Source organism: Channa argus, chromosome 7, assembly GCF_033026475.1.
Source record: "Channa argus isolate prfri chromosome 7, Channa argus male v1.0, whole genome shotgun sequence".
NCBI lineage: Eukaryota > Metazoa > Chordata > Actinopteri > Anabantiformes > Channidae > Channa > Channa argus.
The window spans coordinates 15,771,444-15,794,629 of NC_090203.1; the positions used below are offsets into that span (position 1 = coordinate 15,771,444).

The 23,186-nt window shown below is 37.7% G+C and overlaps 2 protein-coding genes across 13 annotated transcripts in view; one reads left to right on the forward strand and one right to left on the reverse strand.

Annotated features, from left to right (window-relative positions):
* Positions 1 to 245: 245 nt before the first annotated feature.
* Positions 246 to 9,838, forward strand: LOC137130131 (lipid scramblase CLPTM1L-like). Of its 3 annotated transcripts, XR_010914810.1 has the most exons (18): positions 246 to 752; positions 1,324 to 1,415; positions 1,744 to 1,921; positions 3,102 to 3,229; positions 3,727 to 3,820; positions 3,920 to 4,037; positions 4,272 to 4,366; positions 4,466 to 4,550; positions 4,763 to 4,863; positions 4,948 to 5,007; positions 5,171 to 5,221; positions 5,323 to 5,405; positions 5,574 to 5,608; positions 5,768 to 5,823; positions 5,916 to 5,960; positions 6,161 to 6,294; positions 6,478 to 8,486; positions 9,729 to 9,838. XR_010914810.1 is itself a non-coding variant. In XM_067509897.1 (17 exons), exons 1-17 carry the CDS (start codon positions 552 to 554, stop codon positions 6,542 to 6,544), a joined length of 1,623 nt encoding a protein of 540 aa, XP_067365998.1. In that variant the 5' UTR covers positions 246 to 551; the 3' UTR covers positions 6,545 to 8,679. The 3 variants fall into 3 exon arrangements, 2 of the variants coding, with proteins under 2 accessions (XP_067365998.1, XP_067365999.1); XM_067509897.1 differs by lacking the exon at positions 9,729 to 9,838 and having other exon boundaries at positions 6,478 to 8,679; XM_067509898.1 differs by lacking the exon at positions 9,729 to 9,838 and having other exon boundaries at positions 248 to 752; positions 3,727 to 3,805; positions 6,478 to 8,679.
* Positions 9,839 to 11,519: 1,681 nt separating this feature from the next.
* LOC137130130 (focal adhesion kinase 1-like) overlaps positions 11,520 to 23,186 on the reverse strand; it is a 53,366-nt gene continuing 41,699 nt past the window's right edge. For 8 of the 10 annotated variants that reach the window (XM_067509894.1, XM_067509893.1, XM_067509887.1 and 5 more), the window contains 8 exons: positions 22,915 to 23,040; positions 20,294 to 20,356; positions 18,496 to 18,535; positions 17,744 to 17,847; positions 15,900 to 16,055; positions 15,623 to 15,703; positions 15,355 to 15,440; positions 11,520 to 13,884 (listed from right to left, as the gene is read on the reverse strand). In XM_067509894.1, coding sequence (XP_067365995.1) covers positions 13,758 to 13,884; positions 15,355 to 15,440; positions 15,623 to 15,703; positions 15,900 to 16,055; positions 17,744 to 17,847; positions 18,496 to 18,535; positions 20,294 to 20,356; positions 22,915 to 23,040 — 783 coding nt within the window. In that variant the 3' untranslated portion in view covers positions 11,520 to 13,757. The remainder of the gene's footprint in view (positions 13,885 to 15,354; positions 15,441 to 15,622; positions 15,704 to 15,899; positions 16,056 to 17,743; positions 17,848 to 18,495; positions 18,536 to 20,293; positions 20,357 to 22,914; positions 23,041 to 23,186) is intronic. The other 2 variants (XM_067509888.1, XM_067509895.1) reach the window with 2 other exon arrangements.

Genomic DNA, 23,186 nt, shown 5'->3' on the forward strand with positions numbered 1-23,186 from the left:
AAGATCGTCTCTACACAAGCACATCACTCGCACTGCAAACCTGAAAACGTAGTGTTGCCGTAAATAGTTGAAATATTTAAAAAAAATATCAATTAATAAGCCAAAAACCCTAAATTATTGGTCTTTTATTTATTCTACTAGTATGTAAATGTTCTACAAGTAGGGGGTTCTTTAATTTGTTTGCAATCAGCGCCTGCTTAAAAATGAACACAACAAACGTAATCTAGAATAACAATCTTTATACCAAGAAATCTCAGAGGATTTTTTTGGGGGGGGTTGAAGCACTTCCATTTCAATCTGTGGACGATTTGTGCCTTCTTTTGTTTTTTTTGGCATCCAGAACAATTTTTAGGCGGTCTAAACGCAGCAGCGGAGGAGTTGCCAGCATCAGCATCCATCCAGCAGATAACCGGAAGGATGCTTAGACAAGAGGGAAGTGTGAGGATTTCATTGTGTTGTATCCAATTATAAACAGTTCCGTGCTTAAAACCGTTTTATTATTATTATTATTATTAGCTATTCGTTGCTTATCATCTATATCAATAGTTGCCATGTTCCCATCGTGCAATTTCAAAACCGCGGACAGCAGCAATAAAAGAAGCTCCATCGCTAAACTGCTGCTCGGTGTGTTTGTTGTTTATATGCTCCACACCGCCTGGCTGCTGTACGGCTTCCTCAACACTAAGCCCTGCGACCGAGGCAAAGGAGAGCATTGCATCACCTCATATTTAGCAGTGAACCCCAGACTACAGGTAGCGAAGTCTTTATTTTTACTATGACAAATAGATACCTTTGTGAAATCTAGTCCCAGACACGTATACATGGTCCAACCGTAGGATGCTCCTCAACATAAAACCTGATAGGCAGCATTAAGGTGCACGGTTTAATGCCACTAAGCTGCAAGACTAAATTCCATCAAACCACTACTAGATGTTATTGTTATTTACTATTTTAAATTATTCTAACATATATTTTTTTTTATTCTAAAAACAGATCAAGTATTTGTCAGACTGATCCTCTGATGGAGTTAATTTTCTGAATGTATTGTTGCAAAATGAACCATTCCCAACAGATTCTGTACTATATAAGCCATATATCTGTTTTAATAGAGGCACATAATAATGAAGTATCAAAAATAATGTCTGTGGCTATGCTTAGGTTTTCTATGTAAATTCTGAGCTCAGTGCATGAAATAATGTTGAAATTACTGTGCAATAAACAATACTCTGTTTTGGAAATGAGCAAGATTTATGTTTGTTGTCAACTCACAGCTTTTGCAAAATGGACATTTAATATCGTTTTTTTCTCCTCTTTGTCATCTAGCTGAGTGTCTTCACCTGCCTCATGCCAGACAACAGTCAACTCAACCTCGCTGTAAAAATAGACCCATTTGACCCACATGCTACATTTGAGAGGTGCGCAAATGTTACAACCATGCAACCGTTGACTGATTTTGTAATTTGAATATGAGCTCTGTCAGTTTATGAAATGCTGCTTTGCAAAATGGTTGCAACATGGTTGTTGCAACACAACATGGTTGTTGCAACATAGTAAATACTTTATAAAATTTGCTATCGGAAGTCATTTTCTTTCACTCTAAGTAGTAATAATCTCAACTGTTACCATTGTAGCTGCCAAACAAAAGACAGAACCCTTTGATTTGTGTATAAGTGATAACTCTTTGTTTTTATATTCATTTTATTAGTACTTTTTTCTTTAATACCTCTCTCTCTTTCTCCTTAGGGAGGTCAGTGTCTCCCTGCCAGAGGAGACTCGGGCCAATGGCACGCTGTATGCAGTCGTTTATGTTCACAAAGCTGGTGTTTCCCCTCTGGAGGACAGTAAACAAGTCCACTATGCAGCTCAGCTCACCACCTACATAACTCCCCAACACACAGAGGGAGACAGAGACATGCAGAAGGTAAAATGTAGTTCAGTTCATGTCATAATACAACCCCAATTCCCCAAAAATTGGAAAGGTGTGAAAAGGTAAATAAAAACAGAATGCAATGAATTGCACATTTCATCAACTCATATTTTATTGACAGTAGAACATAAACAACATATCAGATGTTGAAACTGAGAAATTCTACCATTTCATGGAAAATATTAACTCATTTTGAATTTGGAAAAAGTTGGAACAGGGGTAACAAAATGCTGGAAAAGTAATTGCTGCAAATTAAAAACATATGCAAGAGCATTTAACAACTAATTAGTTTAATTGGCAACAGATCAGTAAAATGAATTTCAGAGAGGAGGAGCTTCTCGAATATAAAGATCGGCAGAGGTTCACCAATCTGAGACAAACTGCGCCACAGAATTGTGGAACAATTTCAGAAAATTTTTTCTCAATGTAAAATCGCAAAGGCTTTGAAGATCCCACCTACAGTATATAATATCATCAAAAGATTCAGAGAAGTGGGAGGAATCTCTATGAGCAAGGGACAAGGTCAAAGGTCAAAACTGGATGCACATGATCTTCTGGCCTTCAGGCAGCACTGCATTAAAAACAGGTGTGATTCTCTACTGGACATCACTGCATGTGCTCAGGAGCACTTCCACAAATCACTGTCTGTGAACACAGTTCACTGTGCAACGCACAAATGTAAGTTAAAGCTTTATCATGCAACAAAAAAGCCATATGTGAACAAAATTCGGAAATGCCGCCGTGTTCTCTCGGCCAAACTAATTTAAAATTTTATGAGGCAAAATGGAAAACTGTTTTGTGGTTAAATGAATCAAAATCTATTTGGAAACCATGGATGCCATGTCCTGCGGACTAAAGAGGAGAGAGACCATTGCTGCCATCTATTGCTGTCATCTAGACGACATTTTCAGCTAGTGTTGCTGCCATCAAATTCAAAATGAGCTAATATTTTTCATGAAATGTTAAGATGTCTCAGTTTCAACATCTGATATGTTGTTTATGTTCTATTGTGAATAAAATATGGGTTGATGAGATTTGCAAATCATTGCATTGTTTTTTATTTATGTTTTACACATCTTCCTTTTTGAATTGGGGTTGCAATAACAAATTTTAAACACTTAGTCACTGTAAACGTGGCCTTGCAGCAATCAAATTATTTTTGACGCTTAATCAGAGGCCCAGCGCCAGATTAGAAAATCCCATATCCCACTGGAGACCTCACCTGTCAGTAAATGTGATGTCTGAAGATTTCACCTTCACCAAGACGGGGCTTCCCAGTGATGTTCGCCGCTACATGAGAGTGTAAGTCACATGATACTCTGGGCTCAAATCCAGTTGATCAACCAAAGTGCTTTCCTTTTACTTCTGCTTGAAGGTTTGGGATAAAATCAAGTGGATTCATTATATTCTGCTTTAGTTATTATTATGAGAAAATTATGTGTGCCTTGTGTTTCTGAAAATGTGTATTTATATTCTCCAATTTTTGCAATATTCATTTCAGCCAGGGGTCACCCTAAAGCAGCCACGTTTATTTGATCTTAAAGATTGTATTGTATGTCCCATATACACCACATTAGCTTGTATCAGTGGTTCCTAACCATTTGTGCTGGACACATGTGCATCTTCCATCCAAGATTAATTTAGTATGTCACATCTTATCTACTGCATGAATTTACAGGTAAGTGTATGTAGTAGATATGAGGCTATCTGGAAAAGAGGAGTAGATCCAGATAAAAAATGAATAATGGTGAATCTGCTCTGAGCTAACAAGTGTGTTTAATTTACCTGTCTTTCTGTAGCTCTCAGGAAGGCCAGAAGATGATCTATCTCCCTCTGCTGCTGGTTAATGAGCTCAGCTTCAGAGTCAGAGACCTCATGGTAGGAAGCTTAAGCGTAAGACACTTAAAGTTTATATCTAGTAAAACCTTGTTTAATAACATGAAGGGAGATACAGTCACCCAAATATTCTTTTATTTATCCATCCATCAATAGAAGATCAACAGCAGTACAGTTCAGCTCCCTCTGACTGTGTCGTATGAGGGAATCTCTTTGAGAAGATTCAGATTTTGGGTCCACCTACAGGACGTGGTTTATTCCCTGCGGCAGTTTGGTGAGCTAATAAGACAACAGAAATAACGATGAGCTGAATTATTTCAAACATTATGAACTGGATTCAGTGTTGTTTAGCAAGATGTGCTTCTCTGTCTGGAAGCACATGCAACTATGTAACAGTTTTAATTTTAAAACTTTAAGTTTAATGTCATTAAAGTCATCTGGCCTTTTGTGTCATATAAATTAGAGACTGACCTGAAGCGTTTGATACTTTGTTTTTGTTTTCATTAAGCCTTCACGGAGGAGAACATTGATGAAATTAAAGAGACTCTGATGGGATCCAACCTCTACTTGTTAGTGTTGACTGCCCTTGTCACAGCTCTACAAGTGAGATTATACAACATACGCATAAAACAAAGTACACCATACACATTGGGGTCCTTGTGATACAAAGCCTCATGTGTGTGTCACTGTGCTCTTCTACAGCTCATCTGTGAATTCTTGGCTCTTAAAAATGACATTAGCTCATGGAGAAAAAAGAAGAGCATGGCAGGAATGTCCAGGAAGTCAGGTAAGAAAATTAACAGGTTAAAAAACTTGACTCTTTCCACATTAGTTTGCAGTTCTAAAGGCTATATTTCAGTCAGTGGAGAAAGGCTTACCAGCAATTGTGAACAACATTTGAATATAGAAAAATAACAATAAAGCAATGATTGTAAATTACATGGTTTAAGTCAGGGCCTAATTGTTCCTTCTGTTTTTCCTCCCCCTCTCTGTTTGTAGTTCTGTGGCGTAGTCTCAGTACTTTGGTGATTTTCCTGCATCTGCTAGAGGAAACCAGTTTGCTTGTGCTTCTTCCTGTCGGCCTGGGAGCTTGTGTAGAGGTATTTAGTGCAATTGTTCAACACATAGTATTAAATGAAGATCAAAATAAACAGTTTTAATCCACCAACCTGCCATCCCGACAGGCATGGAAGCTTTTTAAAGTGCTTAACATACCAGTGAAGTGGAAAGGCTCTAAGCTCCATGTGAGTATGGTACATTTACCTATTCATGTGAGCTGTGACATTTGTACAGCGTTGTCGTTGGACTTTATAGAAAAATGTGTTGTGGTTTGAATAATATTAACTCGTGCCTTTCAGAATCATTTTGTGACAGACTGTCAAAGCTGTCTACTCTCTTACTGTGTAGGGAAATAAAATGGATGAAGAAGAAAAGAAAACAGTGGAGTATGATACACAGGTATCATTATATTTCCCACCTTTTCTTGTCCGTTACAGCTCTAAGTTTCTACAGTATTTTGCTTTTTAATTTGAATATTTTTTCTGCGGCTTTCTCTCCAGGCATCGAGATACTTGTCCTACTTGGTCTATCCTCTGTGCATCAGTGGAGCCATTTTCTCACTGACCTACTTACGCCAAAAGAGGTGAACCGATCATTGTCATACATCACGTCCTGCTTCATCCTATAGTTGAACAGTTGAATGTCTTAGCTCCACTCTACCTACTTTGCCAAAGTGCGTGCTGTATATTTCAAGCTCAGACATCCAACTGATCATACATTACATTAACGTTAAGCTCTATTATGTCAACAGTTACTATTCCTGGTTGGTCAACAGCCTGGTGACTGGTGAGTTGACTTACAGTACATCTATCGCCATTATATCATCTATATGGATGATTCATTTGTTATTGTTTTAACAGTACAGCCTCATAAATTTGCATCAGTTTTCCTAAATGAAGTGTAAGCATTTACTGTTATACTGTGCCTCGCCTCCTATCCTTTCAGGAGTCTATGCCTTTGGCTTCCTGTCTATGGCCCCACAGCTCTTCATCAACCATAAGGTAAATAGTCTGCGTGTAAGTGATAATAGTGCTGTGTGAAATCCTAACATTAAAGTAAACTCCTATATGAAGTGTCCTATGCTCTGTGACAGTTGAAGTCTGTGAGTCACCTGCAGGGGACAGTGTTGATGTACAGAGTGAGTTGGACTATTTCTTTCTGTGTTTCTGTTCTTAAATTAAAGGGCTTCCACTTTAAATTATGTTTATCCTCTATTTTTAAAATAGTTAACTTTTCAAACAACAGTTTAAAAAGCATATAAATTCAATTGAAATCAATATTTATGGAGAGTTATTAGTGTTTCGCTGTCTCCTTCCTCTCATTTCCTCTCTCCACTAGGGAGTAAACACTCTGGTCTCAGATCTGTGCTACTGTGCCTCCATTTTCTCCTCATCTGGATCCTTTTCCTCCTCTTATCAACTTTCCTGCTTCAGAGATGAGCTCCTCTTCTTCCTCTACCTCTACCAGCGAAGGTACAGGAGGACGCACCCCAAACAAGACTACAAAACACACACACTCCACAAAATCTTTTAACACGGCTTTGCTGTTGCTGTCAGTTTTCAGTAAACCTGTCACCATTTTCTCTTCACCATCTACCTGAATTACTTTTGTCTCTCTGTGTGTACAATTTACCTGTTGTCTCTTATCTTTACCAGGCGTTATGCCCCCGAGGCCAAAAGACGAGAATCTGGCACACACAGCAAGAAAATTAAGTCTCAGTGAGGGGACAATGAATGAACAAAGAAATGTATTGATTGTTTCAGAACTCATTTTTGAAAAACAGGGAATCATTTAACTTTGAAAAAGTGACAGGACACTCCACCATTTGTGTGCACCAGTGACTCTATGATCTAAGCTGAACTGATCTGCTTCACTGATGCAGCTGCTTTTTGAATTATACTGAAGTTTAATGCTACAGTGATTGATCATATTCATCTAAAGAGATTCTTTACTGTACAAGCAAGTTACCTTTAGAACATTTCCCCGACATATATTCCCATTTTGTGATGTATCATATCATAATATGTAAGTTTGTATAAAGCTGGTGGTATTGTACATTTTGCTTATCGTCAACAAATCCTATGAATGACATAAAACCACAAATGGCTTGATTGCATAGCCAAAGCCAGATCTCAGATGTTACATGGATCTTCACTGGCGTCTAAAACTTATTAAAATATAATATATCTATATAATATAATAAGCCACTCCACTGCAGGTTGTGAGATGTCCTTCCTTACAATGAATGTGGGCACTGAAGATTATTTTCATTTCAAAGCTGTGCATTAATCTGCCGCAGAAAACAGCTTTGTAATTAATTTTTAAGAATTTACGTTATGTGCAAGTTGGTTTTGTCATCATATATTTTGTTCACTATTAGAAAAGTATTAAATAACATCAGATTTATTCTTTATGGCAGTTTGTGTCACAATATCACGCTAACAGTTTTATCAGCAAATCTGCAAATATAATATAGAACATTTAAATACAAGGTAAATTGTTTTGTTTATTAATTATTTAATCAAGTTTTAGGAGTCTTTTTTTTTGTATGACATTGCAGCAAACATTTATAATGACTCAGTCACAGGTGGGTACATTTTTGGATGAACTTTCTGCATGAAGGACTTTTTGGCTTTTTTTTTGTTGTCTGCATACTACGTTAACTTCTTATCGTCACTGTACTGTAGAACATTTTTCAGTAGACTGAAACCAAATCCTGTATAGTACAAGGAGAATCTACACCACTGGCACGAACTGAAAGATGTCCTATACATATTTTTGTGGCATGTGATAATAAATACCTGCACTTTTCCTTTTAGAAAACAACTTAAAGCAGCTTTCTTAAAAAAGCAAGGTGGTCCTCATTAATTATAAGACTACTGCATCACAAATTATGTGGAACAATTATCCAGTTGATCAAGCTGTCGTGCTTGTATTTATACTGACGTCAATGTGACTTGTTGCTACGTTCCTGACTGTACTGCTTGAGCTGCAGAATAATTTACAAATTTAAATCCCCCCCCCCATATTTTGTTATTTGGCTATTCACACTGCTTTAATAATATGCAATATGGAAAAATACAGTATGTTTAGTGTCTCTGGCCTTTTAAACTGAGTTCATTTGAATGTTTCCACTGGTATGCAGTTTTATTGTATTCCAGCCATTTCTCCAACCACACATATTCATGGAAATGCCATTTGGCTCAGACTGAAGTAAACAATGTTCTGAGGTGTCCTGCAGCACACGCTGAGTTGTTAGACTGACTAACAGTTGTTACCTCAGCACACACAGATTGTCTTTCAGACAACACCTGCTCTAACTCATTAAGCCAAACTGTGGCTGTGATTGACAGCAGAAAAATAACAGACACATTTTGCGAAAACAAAGCAAGAATGTCCTGCTCACACACACACCAACATGACATGTATAACATGTTTTTAGTTGTGGATGGTGGATGGTGAAGTAGGTGGAACTGCTGTGTTCAAGTGCTTTTGTAAAATAAACAGTAGAAACCACACACACACATACACACACACACACACTAACCAGGGCAAACTGGGTTGGACAGCAGACAGCTGAGATTCAGATGGTGAGCAGAAATCACCACCTCTTATATGAAAATGCTCTTTAGCCTTGTGCTCATCTTACTCCTCTTCTCCCCAGGTAAGAATGTTTACTTTAGTCTGCTCACACTGAAGGTCAATAGTGTCAGGCATTTACATACAAGTGAGGTGACCGTGTAACAGGACATTGACATTTAACTCTGACACTGTGACACTGTAATCGGTTGGCTTACCATCGTAAATGTGAATTATGTGAGAGAAATGGCTGTTAATAAAAATCAAATGATCCTGTTTTTTCTGTTTTCAAGACTTTTTCCTAATTTTAATAATACAATGAAAACTATTTACATCACACACTTTAGTTCTCAGAAGCAATCAGACCTGCTTTTTCAGAACTTTATGTATATTAGTCCAAGATATAACCACAATCAAGGGGGATTCATGATCAAGGTGGTCGTATAACAGGAAATGCTGCATTAAAAGTACTCTACAACATATACTACCACGCAAAAGAATTCTGCTCTTTACCTCAACTAATAACTCACTTGTGTCATTAGTTTAAGCGTGTTTTTGAGACCTCATCATTTTTAGTGCCTTCTGATCAAGTTAATGCACTAATATTGGAAATGTGTAACAAACATGAAAGTAATACTAAGTTTTGTAACTTTGAAAGTTGGACAAAGAACAAATGTTTTAATGATAGCCTTGTCTCTCTCTCTCATATTCCATTTGGGCTTCTGATCTAAGTGCATGTTTTGTCCTTGAATTACTCTTGTCAAAAATATTTTGAGTACATTTGTATGCACATATTAGATATGCAAACACTTACTGTAATCTATGAGATAAAACAGCAGAACAATAGACTGTAAGTGGAAGGAAGAGAATACAAAGCTCCTTTTCAGTACTGCTCTTTATAATTAAAGAAACAAACCTGACAGATTTTGTCAGTGCTGTCTTTGGGAGTAGCGGTCTTCTCAGTCAATATTTTTATTATGTGAGTTTTTGTTGAACCCTAAAAATTCTCTGATTGTTCAATGTTATTCCTCTATATTCTCTAAAATGATCTAATAGGACACAGGGATCAGGTTTAGACATACAGTAGGTGTTATCAGTGAGCCAGATTTTGATTCCTAATTGTTAAAAAAGAAATCAAAAATCAATTCTATATGTTAGTGGTTAAATGTCATGACCTACAACATCACCAACTTCATAAAAGAATGTCTAAGGTTATAAATAACTTCTTATAGGCTAAAATGTCAGTCACAATATTGTTTTAGAAATATCGGTTGCACTGTCTTTTTTTAATGTCTATGTGTCTTTGCCTTGTTCCTCACCCTTGCAGTGATCTCACTGAAGTGCTATGTGTGCAGTTCTTCTGCCACCAATGACGAATGCAACCAGAACAGTCAGTGGTGTCAGGCACCACTGGATACATGCATGACCACTGTGGACACTTTAGGTAACAATGACCACATAGTATCACATACCAAGTCAAGGACATACTGAAATGCAAATTTTTAGGATCAAGGACTTTTGAAAGAAAGTCTTAATGAATTTAAGTTTTCAGTGTGTCCAGTTCAACTAAGTCTCCAGCCTCAGAAAAGTGGGAAAACATGAAACGTCTGTGGAATGTAACTTGACCACCATCCTAATATCTCAGTCTGTGTGTTGTTCAGGTGCTATGAAAGCCATAGTGAAGCAGTGTGCCAGTAGAAACACTTGTTACGGAGCTGCTTCCGCTGCCTCAGTGGATGCAAATGGAAACGGGAACAGCGTCATCTGCTGCAGCAACTATAATTTGTGTAACTACAATGAAGCTGAGTCCATTCGCATGTGCACAGAACTTATGCTTCTTACTTTTGTTGTGTTACTACAGCTGTCACGCTGAGTTCAACTCTGTCAACTCTGCTGTTAAAGCTCCAAGCCAAGTTAGAAAACTGTAGGGATACTGTATGCGTCTCTCTAAATATCTCCATAGACTGTAAGATATAGTATCATATAAACAGTAGGCCTAAAGCAATTCCGTAAAAAACTTGAGTAACACAATTACTAAAATTCTTTCTGGCACCTTTTTTATCTATATAATTATATATAATTCATAATAATTTTGCAGTGATAATGATTATATTCACAAAGAGGTGAAGACAGACAGGTGGCCCCTTCTGCCAGAGTGACTGACAAGGTGGTGGGTTCCTGCTGTAGAGCACAAGTAGAACTGACTTAATCTGAAGTTAAAATAAATCATTATAATAAAATCATGTTTATTAAGGTGATTTTATATGTTTTGTCACAATACAATTTTGTAGCAGTAACGACCAGGCACACTACCCCAGCGAACGATGGATTTTCCCTCTCCCAAACTGTTGAACGCTTTATGAACATGCTCCTTGTCTATTAATACACAATTTATCATTTCCAAAAAGGTTTTGAAATTTCAGTTTAAAACCTTTCAAATCATTCTCCAAATATGCCACATTTTACCAAATAAAATCAGACTTTAGCTTTGCTGCTTTGTCTTTTATGGAAGTTGCCGCGACTGTCAAATTGCAACAGAATCTATGTGGCTCCAGATTAAGGGGAGAGATGCGCTTTTGATACACAGCCACGTTCACTTCAACATTTTTAGTAAATTAATTAATTTAAACTTCAGAATCCAGTTGAATATATTGTACCTTTTTCATTATTCTTTCATTTACTTTGCAAACTCTTCAAGAAAAACATTAAAATTATATGATCATCACATGAATTAACTATTAATGAACCTAAACTGTTCATCTTTCATTCTTGTGGAGAATGTGTTGTCCACACAGCTCTTTAATATTCACATGTAAATTTTTTTTTTACTCTAATTCAAAATTTTTATTTACTATTATAATTTATATGTTACAGTTGTATACAGTGATATGTACACTGATCAGCCACAACATTACAACTGCGAGCAAAGTGAAAGTCAGTGAGAAAAAAAATAATTTTTTTAACCAATAATCTAATCAGTGCAACTTTTACAAAGATTACAAACAATATTATTTTAGTTTGGATATGATGTATATTTTGATATACAAATGATGATTTAAATTAGAGACAGCAGGGGGGTCTCAGTTTCTGGCCAACAAAAACTGTGTGAACAGTCGGATTTCCATTTCATCATTATTTTATTTCACTGATTTGTTTTTTAACTCCTATTTGACAAGATGGCTGATTTAGCCCAGAAGAAAAAATAAAAACCAGTGTTTACTAATACGAGTCTGTACAATTCACCAGTGATACACACCAGTATAGCTTACAATATACCAACATGAGCAGTTTTACACAACAACAAAGAAATAAAATAGATTTGTTTTTACATTTTTTATCCCCATCTCACCCAGATATTTGATAGTTTCATTGCTGGCTAAACATGAAAATCAAATTAGGGTACATTAGGGGAAAAAAAAGTCTGAATTTTGTGGTGAGGTGCAAATACGCTCTTCTCCATAGCAGTATATCATGCTATACTAGTACTGTCACCAGTATATTTCATATAGCAGTACATTATACTCCGTGTGGGGTAAATATTAACAAGGACACATGTGATCTGCTGTATTTTCAGTTCAGTGTTTTGTGCCTGCAAGACAAGTTCTAGTCGTGTGGCTCCATATTTTGAACGTGTGTTAGTTTCCCTGGGGAAATTTTTAATCTATTACACCTGATAGAAACTGGGATTTAGAGCACAAAGGTTCCAGTTCTGAGGTTCATTTGTGATTTTTTAAAGTGTGACAAAAGTCCTACATGAGGGGGCCTGGTGGTAGAGCATTGGATTGGGCCGCAACAATCCACCATGGGCCACCTTGGTGCCAGTCCCGAACCCAAATAAAAAAACGTGAGGGTTGCTGCAGGAAGGGCATCCAACATAAAAACTCATGCCAAATCAACATACAGAACATGTTCCACCGTGGCAAACTCTGAAGGGAAGGCTGAAAGCCGTTGATTTGAGTCTTACACGAGGAAATAGCTGAACATTACTCAGATTGCTTGTGAGGAAAACAACAAGGCGAGACACTGTCCTTACAGAAATTGTTGAAGTGAAGCTTGTCATCCATTCTGAAACTTGATGTCCTCCTCTTTCTTGTAGACAAATTGAGTCTCTAAAACTGAATCTTTAAAATCCACTTTCTGATTTGTTTCCCAGTATTGCTCCTCAGAGTTAGTGCTGGGAGTAAATATGAGTTGTCAGCATAGGTGAAGAAAACTGGCAGCTGCTGAAAACAGCTTAAAAAATATGGAGTTCAGTACAAGTAGGGCTTTTCTTGTCTGCTGTGTTTACCCAGACACAGTGGGATTTTTCACATTTGGAGTTGTTAAAACTCGCTCAGAATGGAGCTAAGGAAGACTGTAGGAAGGAGAGGAGCAGTGAGAAGCAAACATGAGTGAAATAGGAGGAGGACAGTATGTTCTCTCTTCAGGCAGTAGACCGGTGCCAAACTGCCCTCAGGTTTTTAACTGTCTCCTCTGAATTTTCTGAGTCTCTAAATAAAACCTGGTGAGACAGAGGGAAGAGGGGAATGGATGGTGGAGAGAGGAGGGAGGATGGAGGCTGCTTCTCTAGATCAAACATGGACTGTGTGAATTTTCCACCCAAAGCACCACACATGACCAAAGCCAAGTAGAAAACATCTGGCTCGATCTGTGCATTGAAAATATGTGGAGGTATTGCAACTGAGGAGGGACTTCACATCCAGGGGTCAAAACATGATATCAACCAACCTCCTGACATGGCAGCTGGCTGATGTCCAAGTCCCTTCCCGCTGTGTAGTTTCATGCAGATATGTTGCAGATTAAACTGAGTCAGATTCTGTTGGCTTGGCTGAAAAGTTGTATTCAACTAAAATCAATCTTATGTTAACAATTCTATATCCAGTCAATCCCATGAGAGGGTTTTTGTCTGAGGTAAACCTCTGATCTCAGACAACACGCTCATATCATCCCAATCTAGAAAAAAACAATTTAAATAAAAACATCACCAGCATATTCCTTGTTTTCATATTCCTCCTCTCATCATTAAATTCCAGTCCAAAGAGTGAAGCTGCCAAGTCCCTGAAATAGGAAGTGTTTTTGCTCTGTTCTTGTATTAAGAAAGTCACAGTAGTGGAGACTTTAATCCCAGATGAACTGACTACCTCAGTTTACACAGGATTCACTGTTTCATGATTCTTCGCTGACTGTTGTCAAAATATCAGAGCCACGATTCTTCCATCACTACTCACATATCAGGAGTCACAATAAAAGTTACTAATCCACAAGTCTTTATTTCGCCACTGCCAACAAATGGCATAATGATGCTGTCCCTCTAACAGCAGACTAGCTCCGTGTTGGTCAATCAGCTGATATGGAGCTAGTGAGGGCGGGATTGGGCCATCATCTTGAGCCGTGATTGGTCGATGACATCCAGCAGGTTCTTAGCATCAACAGCAAGAGCATGAGCCGCCGTCAACATTTGTTTCTTATAGTCCTGTTGGAGACTGGAACAGAGCACAAAAATTAATACAAACAATTATGTGTGTTACCTGAGGCATAAACCCACACTGACATCAATGGGCTGAAACAAAACAATGAACCAACAAATTTCATATCAATTTTATTACATAGAAGCTATAAATGACAATCAGGTAGTGAGGTGCTACTGCTTGTTAATTATTGATACAAGAAGAATTATACAGTGGTGCCTTATACATTTAGAATTCTGTTTCTGCATAAATATGACCTAAAACATGATGACATAGAGTTAAACAGATAAGACAAGAAAAACTACATTAATTTGTTTCTTTATTGTGGAAAGTGATTTAATCATATTTATTTGGCAAAATATGTCGCAAAAGTATGTGAACATTTAAGATTATAATTTAATTGGAAGGATAAATTAAAGTCAAGTGTTTTAATCAATGGGCAGACAAGGCATGTGATAGTCAAGTAGCTGATGAGGAGCCCCAGGATCTGAGAAACTAAAAGGTCCTTCCTATAGTGGCTAATATCAGTGTTGATGAGTCCACCATCAGGAGAGCAAAACAATGGTGTACTTGACAAAGCAGTAATAAGTAAGTGCTACTCTCAAAAAGGAACAGTTCTGACAATTTGCCATCATTCATGAAGCTATAGATTTTGTGAAGGTATCCATCTGTGAACGAAAGCTACAGAGAAAGGGAATCATGCAGTGATACACAAACGTTTCTACCAGAGACTGGCTAAAACAGAAAAAAATCTAATGTTTTGGAATGGCTGAGTCAAAGTCCTGAACTTAATCCTATTCTGTGGAAGAACATGAAGCAGGCATTCAAGAAATCCTTAAGTTAAAGCTAATCTCTAAAGAGGAATGGCTAAAATCTCTCTAAGCTGATGTGCAGGGCTGATGAACAGCTACTAGAAACCTTTACTGAAGTTATTGTTGCAATATGGGTCAGTAACTGAAGACACACACAAATATTTAAAGTAGGACAATTTGCTACAGTGAATACAAGTTTTTGTTTTGTCACTTTTGCTTAATTGGGGGCAACACGATGGAAGGGTTAGTGCTGCTACCTCACACCTCAAAGGTCCCCAGTTTGAATCTACCAGCTGGCTGCAGCCTGTGCATGTTATCCCCTTGTTTGCGTGGGGTTCCCCTGGGTTCTCCAGTTAACTGTTGACTCTATATCACCTGTAGGACCTGTGTAAGTCTCTTTATGTTGGCCCTGAGATAGACTGATGACCTGTCCAGGGTAGTAGGCTCCACACCCCCATGGCTCTAACAGGATAAGCGGTTAAAGATAAAGGATGGATGGATGGATCTTTATTTGGGTTCCCTTTAGCTAGTTCTAGGACTATATGGTGTGAATATCATTTTACGTTTTATATCATCTTTCCACAGATATAGAAAAAAAAAATTAAGTTGCACGACTTTATCCATCCAAGTCACTAGAAATTTCCACTTTTCTTTCCATGGTGTGTGTGCTCACCTCGTCATCACATACTGTTGGGCTAACTTCATCTTCCCAATCAGCTCTGCCAAATCAGAGTTTAACAGCTTTTGTGCCATCTCAATCTGCTCAAGAACACAAGAGCAGTAAACATCAACCTGACATAAAATACAAGCCAGCACAAATAAGACACACAAAGTCCTTAACAACATTTAATGATAACAAATTTATAAAAGTAGTTCCACACAACTCATGATGTATTATAAATACACGCAGCACGGTGTTCGTAAGAGTGCAGTTTTTGTACCTCTCTGTGTGTACTGGCTGGAAGTTGTGGCAGAGTCTCATCCACGGTGGCCAGTAACGTCCTCAGGGCCAGACCCACATCCTGAAACACAAAAACACTGACTTCACTTTTCAGTACTGCAAAAAATTATGTGAAATAAAAACAAACTTCAATAATTAATTCACATAAAGTTGTTGCCAAATAATGTAACATCCTAAGATTAGAGAGTGTAAGCTAATGCTTCCAAGTTTTTAGGACACAGTTGGTAGTTTGTAGTACAGTCTTAAGCCTGTGTTACCTTGACCATGGGAACATATTCTTCAGGAGGAGCTGGTTGGATCTTGCTTGACATCTCGATCACAGCTTTGACCAATCCTGTCACGTTCTCATACACCTTGTCATTAGAGCGATCCAGGTTGGCAGTGGGTGGTGGGCTTATCTCCTGGGGCTGCAGCTAATCCATGGCCACAAAATAAAAATACATAATTAAAAAAAAATATTTTTTTAGTGTTCCATAAAAGGAGTAACAGAGGAGCTGTGTGAGGACTTGTGGTGGAGCCAAGTGAAAACAATGAAACTCCAAAAAACAAAAAAAAAATTAACACCGTTGCCTATACAAATACTGTATGCTTACAGACAAGTGCATGTATCATCCCCCAGTTGCAAATCTGGTTAAAATGCAAAATTGATGAAACAACAATGACAGAGTAATTTTAGTTTACAAAGAATGTAAGTTATTTTTTTCTACTACATAGAAATTGAAAACGTAATACACAGTATTTGTAATTAGATAACCTTAGAATTACTATAAAGTGATAATATATAAGTAGTTTAATAAGTAAGAAATTGATTTTTTAAATGATGCAATGATGTAATAAATCAGTATGTTATGGATTTTTAACTTGACTTTACAAAAACAAAAAGCCAATTTGGGAAACCAAAGCCATTCAAAGTAGTTCTGTACTCTAGCCACAAGATGGCAGTGTCACACGGGAAAAACTAAATGCATTGACCATGATAAAGCAGGAGTTGCAGTTTAAAACACATTATTCCATAAACAAAAAATCGTAAACATCATCATCTATGGACTTCTCGTGCTTTTCTCTTTGAGGTCACCTGACCACTGCCTATTGTTTACTTTCACATTGTAAATATGATTGCTTCACCTTGCATTTATTCATGTATTAATGTATAAGATCAAATCCTATGTAGCTGAGCACATTTTGACTTCATCTTGGTTAACTTGAATCACAATTCACTCCATCCCGTCCAGTAAATTGCTTTTGTGTAATCGGTTACAGTTACCATTAATATCAAAATATTACGGCTTGGACACTTGAACATGTAATGGCCTGCCACAATTGTTTATCATTACCTAAGAATATTTATGTAAAAAAAAAAGTAATTATAAATTAAGTTGGAAAAAGTGTTTTTTGTCAAGTCAAAATAAAAAAAAAAAAGAGCTTTACTGTGTGTATAACATACGGACACCTCCACCATTGGAAGAAAAAAAAGCCATGACTGAAGGAAAAGAGAGGAGTTTATCAAATATAGAATAAGATACATCCACTTGCCCAAGTTCTAAGAAAGGTTTTCACTCTACCATAGAAATCTTTAAAATGTCTTCTGTACTTCAGGATTTTTGAGAATAAAATTATAGGTCAAATAATTACAAGTCTGTATAGAATAAGAATTCTGACGGGAATCTACAGGGATTTGATGTGGTGGATTAAGAAATCAAGAAGCAGATGGAAGAAGGGACTGAATAAATCAAGAACTGATCAACGTGGAGACAAGACGCACAGTAAACACACACAGACAGTGTGCTGCTTACCCGCCAGGGCTAGGGTCAACAGTAAGGCAGAGTGCAGGAGGAGGGAGAGAGGGGGCAGCCAAAAGAAAAGAAGATAAAAGGAAAATATTAATGCTCTAAGCATTAAAAACATGCACTGTGTATATCTAGTAAATGGTACAATCATATGTACTGTATGTGCTGCTCGCTTCGGTATTTGCATGTGTTTATGTTTTTAACAATATGTCTTGTGGGATACTTATTTGTAGGCTGTGAGTGTTAAAAGGTATGACTGATTTCATTAATCTATTAGTTTCCACTTCTCTTTGACACTCTGCATGTGTGTCTACCTTGACTCCATCGTTGTAACTCTCTCCAGTGTTTAAGCAGGCCAGGCCGCCCACTTGGCTCTGAGCCCCGGGTCGAGGGGGTTTCTTTGGGGGCGCTGCATGCTCTGCAGGAAACAAATAAAGGTGAAAATTAGTCTCCTCACAGTTTCACGGTCTAATACAAGAGGACATATTGTACTTTTATATTCATCAGTAGCTCTGGTAGTTCACATAGATCAGTAGACTGATTTATTGAGTAATTGACTAAATGCTTCAGTTCTATTACCATGTGCTAAAGCAAAAAGGTAGTTATGAGAGACGGGAAAGAACCAGATTAATACAAAAAGAAATCTTTAATCTTTCAACTGTAAAAATATTTAAAGCTGAATGATTTTCTATTTTGTCTGTGCTCAGCTGCTTATACACATGCTATGAACACACAACATATCAAGCCTGACATGCTTTTGGAGTCCATATAAACAGAGGTTGGACTGCTCACTTGCAGGTCAGCAGGCTGCAGAGTTAATTATCAGATCTGTCATATTGTGGCAACAGACAATAATGTCTGCAGGCAGAATGACACATAAACGGACACGCAAACCATTGTGCAACAGACAGAGAGGCTGGAGACACAAGGAGGCACAGAAAGGAAAGACCAGTGGTTTATGTGTCAACTACACAGTTATGGAGATTAAGAGACACAGAAAAAGAGAGAATCAAACAATAGCGGTTGTGTGACTGCAATTACAGAGGGTTACAGGCCTGCCTATTACCTGGTTTGCCAACAGGCTGGTATATGTGCTGGTTTCCTGTCTGCACAAATAAACACAACAACAAAACATTGGGTTAGCTAGTGCACATTGAAACTATAACTTCACAAGAAATTAGAAATTTGCAGGCAAAACCCACTATTTGATTCTGACAAATGTGTAGTCGAGAAACTATTTCTCTTTACAGTGGTGTGTGGTCTTAACACTGTATTGGTTAGGATAACAAAAGTATTATATCTGGCTACACAGGGATAACAAAAAATAAATAAATAAAAAAACATTTTCTTTGTTAGTGCTATCCTTTTAAAACCAGAAAAAAAATCTTGTGTCATGTCCTTATGCTCAAAGTTGTCAAATTACAAAGCAATGCCACAAACTCTTTAGAGGTGCCAAGCATGTTTCATCCCGTAATTATTTTGTTGCATTATTACTGCATCATTTTTTTTCTCTGTGTGGGAAAACAGTACAGTGGGCTTCCAACACTTGTGTGTGTCATTACAGTCTTATGGTCCGACAACCACCAACACTCAAAATACTCTGCTACAGCATTTTACATACACAAACGAGGGAGATTTTCCCACCACAAACCACAGCCATTCAATGGGAGGAGGAGGACAAGCAGAGCAACGAATTACAGAGACAGAAATATCTGTGTTGCTCATGGCAAATGTAGACTGCTACAAAAAACGTCTGCTGGCATCAGGGACATCAACATGCAACAGTGTTCAGCTCCTTACCATTTCAGCTTTGGGATGAAGTTTCACACAAATTATGATAAACTACATCATTTAACTTCAGGACAAAAAAATCACAGACAGATAAATGAAAATAATGACTCCAATTTCTAGTTAGCATAAATAAATAACATTACGAGCTACTGTACCTTTCAATACTACCTGTGCTCAAAGATACAGTACATGTATATATGTATAACAGCCTTGAACCCCCAGCATGTTTTGCTACATGTGCATCTTTCAGGGTGCAAATCATTCTAAAAACTATGTGGTTTCACTCGCTTAAGTGATCACAAATGTAAAAGTCAAGAAATTTGGTTTTACAAATGCTGACACTGCAGTCTGTTAATACATATTCATAGAACAAGGTCTGCCTCTAATTCATTTAAAACCTTTAATCTAATAATCCTCAGACTCATTGCAATGATTTGATCTCCAACATGTCACATGATGCCTCTGACAATTTCCTAAAATTATTTTTTTCATCAAATAAACAGCAATAAACAATACAATTCTAAATACATACTGCTTAATCCTAAGTGTGCAACTGAGAGCCCACAACTTTCTAGAAGACCAAAATCCACCATATTTTCCTGTAATGTTGTAATTACATATGGACAGATCTGGGCAGAGACCAGTAAACTACAGACTGCCACCCTGCTGACTTACTAAGAAAAATGCTGGGACACACAGATGAGCAAAGATGGCTACTTGTATCCTGGCAACAGTTTCCTATTAATAACTATTGATGTGGGAATTCATTGACCCCTCTTTGCTGACCCCACCCCCAAAAGGTCACTTCCTGTCCCTGAATCAATCCTGACAGCTCCAATCAAAACAAACACATGCTGCAGCCAATTGCAGTGAGCCTAGGCAGGATGTGGACAGGCATAAAAATGTATCTTTATCATACAATCTTCTTGCTTAAAATTCTGAAATATATTTGTTTTACTTAGAGGGTGGAGATTGATGTGATAAGGTGCATTAGGTCAAATACAATACAAGTCAAAGTTCATTAAGAAAACAAAAAAGAGCCTACAGGACAGAAACCAGAAAAGTGAACTTACTGGTGGCTGGAGTCCACCTTCTTCTCTATCCAGACTCCCTCTCGAACTTCGGGTGTCCGGTTTCTAAAAAAGAATAACAAAGACATACAATAGTCAACCATATGTTTTTTGTTTTGTTTTGTTTTTCTTTCAGTGTGCAGTCATTCAGTGATTTACTAAGACAGATTAAAACTTCTGTATTCACAGTTATGCAAAATATTCACAATCATTCTGTCCAAGTGAAGTCATACAGCTTTTCTGTTTGTGAGTTGACAGGTGGTACTGCATTGTGATTCCTGGGATATTTTCTAAAAGAAATTCGCTATTGTAGAATGCTCTCAGCTCAATCTGTTGGTCCATACGGTGCGAATTCAACCCTTTACCCTGTAGATGTACTGATTCAAAAAACATTTTTGGATTAAAATAAGACATCAAAAACATAAATTTGAGGAAGACATGACAATAGGAAACCCTCGTCAATCGTAAATGAGTGTCTCCAACTTTCCAGATAAAGTTCAATCTCAGGTCCTAGTGAAGAATCTAAACAGAGACGCTCACCAAAAAACACATTGTTTTCCTTCAAAACAGGAATAAACATTTTCCAACCTAAGAACTTAGCTGTTGAATCACAAAAATGCCCTCCCCCTCATAAGCAAAACCACAATGAAGCTACACAGAAACACCTCTTCATATAGAACCAATTAAACCTTCCCACACCGTGTACAGCCTCTAACTACTGTCTCACACACCTGTCCTCACCTACCAGTTTTCCAAGACAGGACTTGAAGACCAGCATTGCCATTGAATTAATCAACACCGTTGATGAGATTTTTTGCGTCCAGGTTGTTTGAGAAGTTGTGTCTCTGTTATCTCCTCATCTTACTGTAGTTTTTACTGACTGTATATTTGTCCTGCTGATAACCTGTATCTATGTCTATCTACATTTGTGTCAACTGTTCCATCAAGATGAGAATTCAGATCCGACTCCAGAGTCCTGCCTCCAGCACACTTATATGTAACTCTGACGCACAGAGAGGGAAAGAAAAGGAGGAAGAGGGAAGCTTGCTGCCAACGAGCTGTCAGTATGTGAGCATGCCTACCCTTCTTTCCCAAAACCTTCTTTCTTTCCCCTCCTTTTCCCCCTTTTTTTTCTTGCCCCTCCCTAAAGTGACAGTGTTATAAAAACAGCCAGCCTACAACACACAGACACACACACACACACACACCCCTACCTCTCCAGCTTTTTAGTAAACTTGTGTGTTCTCAGTTTGTGGTTGTGGGTCAAAGACAGACTGTTGACTGGGCTGTCAGATTGTCTAAGCCTATCATTAGCCTGGAATTCACACAGGCCACACCTGCCTACAAACTTTCTCTCTCTCTCTCTCTCTCACACAAACACTAAAAAATGTTTAGAAAAAACCCCAGAAAACTCTTTCAATCAGTATTCACAGAAATATGCGTCCTCAACAATGTGTTCTTCCCTCTTCTCTTCCTATACAATATATTACATATATACATTCGTTCACTATAAAAACCCTGTTCGTGAGAAAGTTATGTCGTCACAATGAACACTAAATTCCTAATCTTGGTTCTCTATTACTAGCAACCCTCACAATGAACTGTCTGTTTTCAGGGACATCAAAAATGTTTATTTTGCACAGTACTCCAACCAATCATCCCTATAAAATTATAATAAATAATAAGCTGCAAACCCCACTAGTCAAGCAGAAATTGTTTAAATGCTTGGATTGCTGCCAGTGAGATGCTCTATGAGTTCTAATCATGGGATACTTTGACAGCACCTCTCCCAAAAAAGTATCCCATAGTGTTAGAAAATGTAATAGGTATATCACACAAATACAGCTCTAAGATGCGCTATATTTTAGCTTGTATCTAATTAATGAAAAGAACATTCTGTGTATGGTTGGCTCATATTAAATGTGCAGTGTAGGAATAAGAATGTGACAGGTTTCACAAAAACACAACAAAAAAAAAAAAAACATGCATCTTGGAACTAAAAAAACACGAGTAAAGGATGGCAGTTCAATGAGACGGCTTTGTTACAGGTAGCGATAAACACACTCTACCATGCACAACATCACACAAAAAAATTACTTCAGGTAAAACATGTAGCTGTTTCTTTATATTCTACTTTTCGGTCATCCACCATTCCCCTAGTTGCTGGTTAGATCCCTGGCTCCTCCCGTCACATGTCGAAGTGTCCATGCGCAAGACACTGAACACCAACTTAGTTTCTCCGGGTGAGCGTTGGCCAGCTGCACAGCAGCTCCCCCATCGGTGTGTGAGTGTTATTGTGAGTGTGAATGAGAAGCAGTGTAAAGTGCTTTGAGTATCAATATGCAGAAAAGCTCTATATAAGTGCATGACTATTTACCTTTTACCATTTATGTTTCAGGTTTAGGCTATTTTATTTCAAGCAGTTGTAAATATTATAAACAACTTTATTTTTAACTTACAGTAACACCATATGTCTATACACAAATTTAAAATGTTGCTTTTGCCTTAATTAAAGAAGAAAGCTGGTAAGAGAGTCAAATGTAATCTACTGTTACACCTTTCACACTGTGGACATATTAATAGTGCACGTGTGTATTCCCCAATGTGTGTATAGTGTGTGTTACCAGCAGCCTTTCCTCCTGTTCCAGCCACCTCTGATCCTCCTCCATCTGCTGTTGTTGTATCATCAGCTGTTCCTCCATTAACAGGCACTGCTGGCCTACACACTGCTGCATGTCTACTGTCCTATCCTACACACACATACACACACAAGCACAGACAAACATGCAACAAAGGACGAGGCAAGCAAGAGATTTGCACACCAACATAGACATAGACACAAACACAGAAGCACAGATGAAGAGAAACCCATACAAGGAACATGAAGACTGACACA

Bases quoted from the DNA above. Each gene is read 5' to 3' on its own strand.
- LOC137130131 (XM_067509897.1), top strand. From the start codon at position 552: ATGTTCCCATCGTGCAATTTCAAAACCGCGGACAGCAGCAATAAAAGA. The intron at 1,416-1,743 runs GTGCGCAAATGT...CTTTCTCCTTAG, and splicing joins CCACATGCTACATTTGAGAG to GGAGGTCAGTGTCTCCCTGC. The intron at 3,230-3,726 runs GTAAGTCACATG...GTCTTTCTGTAG, and splicing joins GTTCGCCGCTACATGAGAGT to CTCTCAGGAAGGCCAGAAGA.